Source organism: Panthera onca, chromosome C1 (genome assembly GCF_046562875.1).
Source record: "Panthera onca isolate mPanOnc1 chromosome C1, mPanOnc1 haplotype 2, whole genome shotgun sequence".
Classification (NCBI taxonomy): Eukaryota; Metazoa; Chordata; class Mammalia; order Carnivora; family Felidae; genus Panthera; species Panthera onca.
Window position 1 is genome coordinate 207,841,781 of NC_138346.1, and position 7,771 is coordinate 207,849,551.

The 7,771-nt window shown below is 53.8% G+C and overlaps 1 protein-coding gene and 1 long non-coding RNA gene across 4 annotated transcripts in view; one reads left to right on the forward strand and one right to left on the reverse strand.

Annotated features, from left to right (window-relative positions):
- Positions 1 to 6,060, forward strand: part of IFFO2 (intermediate filament family orphan 2) — a 50,992-nt gene extending 44,932 nt beyond the window's left edge. For both annotated transcript variants that reach the window (XM_060623366.3, XM_060623365.3), the window contains one exon: positions 1,509 to 6,060. In XM_060623366.3, the coding sequence (XP_060479349.1) occupies positions 1,509 to 1,614 (106 nt within the window). In that variant the 3' untranslated portion in view covers positions 1,615 to 6,060. The remainder of the gene's footprint in view (positions 1 to 1,508) is intronic.
- Positions 3,433 to 6,556, reverse strand: LOC132671915 (uncharacterized). 2 transcript variants are annotated; one of them, XR_009607310.3, is made up of 2 exons: positions 6,349 to 6,556; positions 3,433 to 3,824 (listed from the first exon to the last, which is right to left on the reverse strand). It is a non-coding gene; the product is annotated as an uncharacterized LOC132671915 (long non-coding RNA). The 2 variants fall into 2 exon arrangements; XR_009607309.2 differs by lacking the exon at positions 6,349 to 6,556 and adding an exon at positions 6,191 to 6,342.
- Positions 6,557 to 7,771: the final 1,215 nt, after the last annotated feature.

Sequence of the window (7,771 nt, forward strand, 5' to 3'; positions counted from 1 at the left end):
CATCCATCCCTCCATCCCTCCCTCCCTCCCTCCCTCCCGCCATCCATCCATCTCTCCCTCCATCCATCCATCCCTCCATCCATCCCTCCCTCCCTCCCCCCATCCATCCATCTCTCCCTCCATCCATCCATCCCTCCATCCATCCCTCCCTCCCTCCCGCCATCCATCCATCTCTCCCTCCATCCATCCATCCCTCCATCCATCCCTCCCTCCCTTCCTCCATCCATCCATCCCTCCATCCATCCCTCCCTCCCTCCATCCATCCATCCCTCCCTCCATCCCTCCCTCCCTCCCCCCATCCATCCATCTCTCCCTCCATCCATCCATCCCTCCATCCATCCCTCCCTCCCTTCCTCCATCCATCCATCCATCCATCCCTCCATCCATCCATCCATCCATCCAATGAGTATTAGCCGCTTGCTTTGTGCTGGATGACTTATGTAGTCTGATCTCACGTAACTCCCGTGACAGCCCTGTCCCCACTGATTCCACAGCTACTTGTCACGTCAAAGGCCTGCTCTGTGCCAGGCTGCGGAGACAGTGATGAACAGAACAGCCACAGCCCCTGCCTCTAGGGGCTCATGCCCCACTTTCTGCCGAATTGCCAGTGGGTGGAGGAGGTAGGGAGGGCACTCCTCCACCACTGCCGATGGGGCTCATACTTGTCCTTTTCCATCTTCCATCCAAGGGCCACCTGGGTGTGGCCCCAGGAGACCGATGTGCATCAGGCCCCTTGTATCTGCCAGGGAACACCAAAACAAAGAGCCCCTGCCTTCGAGGAACACGCAGCCTTTTGGGGGAGACGTATGCTAATAATAAAATGAGATAATACATGTAAAATGCTTGGCACGAAGCACACATATGTTAATTGTAATTGTTTCTCTTATTATGACTGTATTCCCGCGGGCCATGGTTCAGGCTGCAAGAGGGAGAGACAGATCAGTGGGAAGCTGCGTGGGGGGCCCTGGGCTTAGCATGCCACACCTTTAGCTCACTGTTTCCCCCCCAGAGCCCCCTGTCATTATCTCCGTTGTTCAGATGGAGGAGCGTAGGCTTAGGCTTGTTAAATAGCTTGCCCGAGGCCCCCTGGCTCTTCAGCGATTGGGCCAGAATTCGAACCCAGTACCATTGGCCACTTTCCTGTATGGCCTCCCTCTGAGTTAATTGGGGTTTACTGAGCACCTACCACGTGCCCAGCCCTGCATTAGGTGGTTGGAGAATAGGAACCAAGCTCGACCCATAGTTCCTGCTGCCAGGGAGCTCTCAGCACCCAGCAATTAGAGGCATTGGGGGCGGGGGGTGGTTCCCAAGAGGTCTTGAGGGCCACAGTCAACTCGTGAGCTTAGAAGATTCTAGAGAAAGCAGAGCAAGGCCAGGGGTCTCAGGGCAGGACACCCCTCTGGGGTTAGATTATACACAAGTGCCAGCTCAGTCTTTTCTGCTCGTTGGATCCCTTCAGGGGTCCGCAGATTGCCCTCTGAATGACCCCATTCTCTTGTGCCTTCCAGGAATTCACCGTCCCCCAGCTCCGTGGCCAGCAGCGACTCAGGAAGTACAGACGAGATCCAGGATGAGTTTGAGCGGGAGGCGGATGTGGAGCCCATGGTCAGCTGATGACTGAGGCCCCCCTGTGCCTGGTGGTCTCGGTGACGGGGCCTCTGCCCCCGCTCCCCGTGGGGCCGGGAAGGCTCCTCAGAGCGGGGCTCCAGTCCTCACCACACCGACTCCCTCTGCCCTCCCGTCTCCGGAGGCCCCGAGGGACCGCTGCTTCCTTCCTTCCTTCCAGCCCACCACCAACCAGTGCCCCTTCTCCATCCACCCACCCAAGGAATGGTGCTGTCGATTTCTATTGTTCTCCACATCACAAATGCAGACTTCTGTCCGGACGATGCAGAGTTAACTGTGCCTTTTCCCCTAAGCTGAGCCACTTTGAGCTCCAAAGAATTATTCCTAGCAGGTGTTTTTATACAAAACTCTAAGGTGAGGGCGGGGCCCCTGGCATGGTATAATATGGATTTCTACCCTCCCACCTGCTCCTCTGATTGGCCGTGAGCTATGCCCTTCCCTCCTCTGCCTGGCCAGTGCAGACCTGAGTTGGCCTTGGGGTGGTCCACCTCCTCCCCCCCCTACCCCCCCCAGGAAGGAGCTGTTTGCCTTTGCAACCTTTCTAGGCCTGGGTGGGGGCCTCTCAAGTGCTTTAACTTGAAAAGATGGAAGGAGGGAGGGGAGACAAAATTTTCTTTTTTTTTTTTTTTGGATCGAGTGGCAAAGTGGAGGGACAAGGCACTGTGGGGGGTGGGGGGGAGTGGAGTCTCACTGTGTTTAAACTACTATGCAAAAAACAAACAAACAAACAAAAAAAGCAGCTTGCCTTATATCATTGTGGAAGGTAGGCTCCCGCCCTGACTCCTGGTTTTCCCCCGGAGCTCGGAGGGAGGCTGAAGCTAGGGCGAGCTCTCTCGCAACCTCCTCGGGTGAGCACTGACTTGGGACGGGGGTTCTATCACGGTTGGTAGTGAGGCCTGGGTCCTGCAAGGCCCTTGGCCCACCTGACTGCTTGCTCTCTTGGGACCTCTGTGGGGTGGGAGGGGTCTTCTATTGCCCTGGTCATTGGCAAGTAAACACATTTTGTTTTCTTGATGTTTTTCTCTCCCTTCCCAGCCAATGATAAGGGGCTATAGGTCTGTAATTTCTCTGTGAGAAAGTCTGAAGGGGGCTAGGTCTGGTATCTACCCCCTCCATAGTGGAGCTGGGTTCCTACCTCCTGCCGCCATCTTGGTTCTCCACTGCCCCCAGTTGTCCACTTCTTGGCCACTGGCTGACACTGGAAAGGGAAGGGGAGGGAGGCATCGAGGGCTGCTGGCAGATCAGAGGTGGTGGCAGGAGCGGAGCTCATCTCTGGATGAGAGCCATCCTTGTTCTGCTCATGGACACCCGCAAGCCTATTTCTATTCTTCACTTGATTGACCGACTGGCGGGGAGTTAATCTGAGCCAGTGTCTCCCCAAGACTTGAGTGGGCTGTGTCAAAAGGCACCACGTTGAGGCCACGCTGCCAAATCTCAGCTTGGAACCAGGCGAGCAGGTTTCGCTTTTTAAGAAAAATTTCTTTTTGGACCCACTCCTGTGGGTGGGATCGCCGATTTTTTTTTTTTTTTTTAATTGGCCCAGGAGCTCCCCCTGGAGGTCAAAGAAGCAAAATGTGCCCCAGGACCAGAACTTCTCGCCTACTGCTCCTGTGTGGAGGCAGAGGAGGGGCTCTGGCTTTAAAACGGATTGCAGCCCCCTGTCTTTCTTCCTCAGGGTACCAGCGACCTGTTAGGGCCTTCTCTCTCTTCCGTTTCCCCCACCAGTTTTGCAGTCTTAAAACCATTGTACATAATATTCATATAATATATATATATATATATATATGGAGAGAGAGTGTATGTTAGTGACTGTATGTAATTTTTATTTATCAGAACTTGGTGGCCTTCATCGTGAGTTCTTTCCGTTGTTGTTGTTGTCGCTGAGGGAGGCTGCTAGTGGTCTGGCTGAGAGGCTTCCATCCCCAGCCGAACGGTCCCTGGGTAGGTACGTGGAGGGATTGATGGTTTCAGAGGAGAGACAGCCCCTTTCCCTCCTCCTCACTGACCCTTGTTCTAAAGGTTACAGGGTTCAAACATACCTGATTATTATGGTCCTTAGTGTTATTGTTGTTTTAGTTTCAGTTTCATTTTAACCAAAGGTTATCAGAGCCAGTTGGCCTTGGACCTCAGCTGCTGAAAAGATTTTCCGTTTCCGGGAGGACCCCTCGGGCCTCCTCTGTCCGGGGCTGGGGGGAGGCCTGGAAGGACGTGGTTCGGGAGGCAGAGTGAAAGCCAGCCCCGGGTTGTTCCTCAAGGTGGCGGGAGGGTGACAGACCTAGCTTTAGTGTTAAGACGTAAGGCAACAGTGTAAGCATTTGGGGGTAACTAAGGTGACCGGGGCAATCGGTGTCCGGTGGTGTTATTTATGCTTCCCATTTTGTGTACATAGGACGTTCGTCTCTGGGACTAGCGTGCTCTAAGTTTGTCCAGGGAGTATGGAAATGGCAGGAGCCAGAGATAGATGCTGGCCAGAAAGTTCCTTCTTGCTGATTTTCCATAGCTGCTCTCCTCTGGGGAGCAAGGATTTGGGGCAGGACGATGGGGGTGGGGGACAGCAAGCGGGTGGCCGACCCGCCTCCTTGGCAGGGGGCCTGGGTCTTGGTCTGGCTACCTTTCTCCCCACCAAGTTCTGGGTTTTTTTGTTTTGTTTTTTTGAGTTCGTTGCCAGTGGGCCCTGCTTGTCCCCTCGCCACGAGCCCACAGCTTGCCAAGAAAGACCCCAACGCTCGCTGGGGCAGCACTAGGTCCGGTCGGGACGAACTGGTCCGTCCTTTGTAAAGCTGTAAATAGTCAAATTTCTATTTCTAAGCCCAGTGTCATATTGACATTGGTATTTTAGGGTTGTTCTCAGATGGGTTCTCCTGTGCTGCCCTCTCTCACTCTCCTATTTTTGGGGGTTTTATAAAAAGAGAGGATCGGGGAGGAGCAGGGAGAGTAGCTTTCCTTTGGGCTCCCTGGTTGTGGAATCTACACGCGCGCACGCACTCACGCACGCACACACACACACTCCTCTGAGACTCCAAACAGGGGATAAAAAAAAAAGATCATTGGCAAGTAAACACACTTTGTTTTCTTGTAGCAATATATCTTGAGGTCTCTGAAGGCCCAGTCTGTCACAGACTTGGCTCTGACCTACAGAGAAGCAAACCACTTTGGCTTGGAATGGGGGAGAGGGTGCGGGGTAAGGGGTAATAGAAGGTGTCACTTAAGCTAAATGTAATCTATTTATAAAGCAAGAGATTCTCATCTATTTTTATGAAAGGAAAGGGTTTTTAAATCTTAAAGGGTAGGCAGTTATGGCAGCCCCGTGTTCTTCTGTGAACAAGATGCATGTTGCTGCTGCTGAATATAACCAGTGCCCCTCGCCCCATCTCCCCGGCCTCACCGCCTACTCACCTGCACCCATGAGCGGCTTCAGCAGAGCCTACGTCCCGCTTCACCCCATTTCCCTGTTCCTTAACCCCTCCCCCAGCTCCTAGGTCCTTGGAAGTGTTTGGGGGGGGGGCACTTGTGGGAGTGGGTGGGCAGTGGGGAATTCAGAATTGAGGTGGGTGGGGGGAGGCGGAAGGGGGCACCAGGTAGGGGCCCAGCTCTGCCTCGGAGGGTGGGCTCTGAGTAGTTACACTCCGATCTGCCAAGACCCATTTCCAAGTCAGCTGTGTTTGGGAGAGGCTGAGAACCAGCAGGCTATGGGCAGCCATGGGACTGTTGGTTCAGGGAGCATTCGGCTTCCTTGGGGCCTGGGCCCTACTGGGTCCCAGGTCGTCAGGCAGCTGGAGCAGGGATGGAAATGCCAGGGGATGCCTCCCTCCCAGCCCCAGCTGTGCGGACTCCGGGCCGAGGCCTGGGCTGTGGTCCTTGATGTGCTCCTCCGGGGCCTGGGAGAGGACTAGGGTGCTGCGTGCTGGGTCCTGCTCAGACCTGGGTTCACCACCCGGAGACACCGAGCTCTGGTTCTAGAAGGGCACGCTCCTAGAGTGTGGAGTCTGGGGGCAGCCGGGTGGGTAGGGGGGGAGGGCAAACTCTCTCTGAAAGGCAATTTTCCACGCGTGGAGGATTTCTAGGCTCAAGGTGGGCCGTGTGTTGGTCTTGGGCAAATCCCCCACCGTTCCTGCCGCCAGGCCCTCAAAGAAATGAGGCGAAGGCACCATCCCCACCCCTAGCAAGACCCCTTCGGTGGACATTTTAGCATCTACCTGATTTTTAGCCCCATCCAGGGAGACTTTGTATCCCACAGCCCCATCCCACCCCACTGTTGCTGTCTGTCTGCCAGTTGGGTCTAGTGTCAAGGGGAAGGGGGCGGGGGGAGGTTTATACTCATTGAAAGACTACTGATCCTACCAGAAACCAACCTGTTTACTGTACTGTTGTAAATATCATGCCCTTTATATCCTGTATATTGGCTTCTTTTAAATAAAGTGAAATGTCTTAGAATTGATGGCGTTTTTTTTGGGGGGGGGGGGATAAAGTAGTGATGGGGGAGGGGCAAGAGGACTGAGGGCCACGTAAACACCAAACCAAGTAACTGGCCAATTTGTGACAAAATAGGGAAATTTCACATCACCTGCCATAGCTTCATCTCCCAGTAAAATCTTTGGAAGTCAATAAAGCAGGAAGGGGAAGAGCGAGCCACAGGTATCACAGGCTGAGTAACCGGCATAGACTGCCTTGCAGTTGAGGTCCTTCCTGTTAATCATAAAGCCCGCCGTTTCTTGAACCAACCTTTTACTGAGCCCATGAGAGGCCACCTTCTGGGACTCTGAATTTGACACTGTCCAGTGTTCTAGTGTCTTCTTGTTAATGGCCAAATCTGGGGAGACATTGCCCCCCCCCCCCCCCCCCACACACACACACTAGAGTTTTCTGTATGGATTAAGAGAGACAGGAATGCCTGGGTGGCTCAGTCAGTTAAGCGTCTGACTCGAGCCCTGCTCAGGTCATGACCTTGTGGTTTGTGACTTCAATTCCTGCCTTGAGCTCTGTGCTGACAGTACAGAACCTGCTTAGGATTCTCTCTCTGCCCTCCCCCACTCGTGGTCTTTCTCTCAAAATAAATCAATAAACTTAAAATTTTTTTAATAGAGCCACCAATTCCGATCTATTTCTACCATCTTTAAGACTTGCGCTTAATGTAGCTTCCTTTTCTCGCTTCCTGCTCTTTAAATTCCCCCGAAGTGTCTTAAAGGGTGTGACCTGGAGAAAGAGGAGTAGCATGAAATAATGGGAACATTCTAGGGTGGGTATTATTGCCCCTCTAATATAGACCTGGAAACGGAGACCCAGGGAAGTGATGTATTTTGCTAACGTCCTAAGTTGGAACCACAATCACGCATCGGGACTGACTCCTAAGCAGGTTCTCGGTTCACGCTGGAGGAAATATAAACAGGCAAACTGGAAGAGTGTTTAGGAATAGAACGAATCCCTAGGACCCCGCTATCGGAAAGGTTTCAGAATCCTAATTGTAAATAAAGCGTTCAAGCAAACAACTTCAAGAGGAAACCAAAAGTTTGACTGGGGTGGGGTGAGCTGGCAGGGGTGGAATGGAGGTCAGGGACAACTCGTTCCGAGGTCAGAAGCTTTGAGGGAAAAGCTAAGCATGGACTGGCTGGGTTTTCTCTCTTCTTGATCGTAATCTGCCAGCAAGCAGGCGGATTTATCTCAGCGTCAGGCTCACGCAAGCTTTAGGGCCGGCACGACGCTGGGAGGTGGAGGCGGCTGGGCGCCCAGCAGGAGGAGGCTGGAGGCAGGGTTTGCAGGCTCATCCCAGGGGCTGCAGTCTCCGCGTGGAGGCAAGGGGCTGGCCGCGGTGTGGACCCGCGGGGTCAAAGAACCTGATGCCATCTGACCAAGGGCAGCCCAAGCAGTCAGGCCGGGACGCTCGAGACACCTGACGCACCAAACCGCAGTCCTTCCGCTGCTCCGCGCACGTGTCCTGCTCCGGCTCTCTCATTGGCTCTTCAGCCCCCTGGCCAAGACGGCTGCAACAAGACCTTCCATCGGATTGGCCCATAAGCTTCGATGTGTCATTCTGATTGGCCAATGAGGCTCACGCCCCTTCTCCCTCGGCCCCCTGGAGGGCTGTTGAGTCATACCATAAAAAGGAGGGGAAAACGTGTATATGTCGAGACTTCTTTTTTGGGCTACC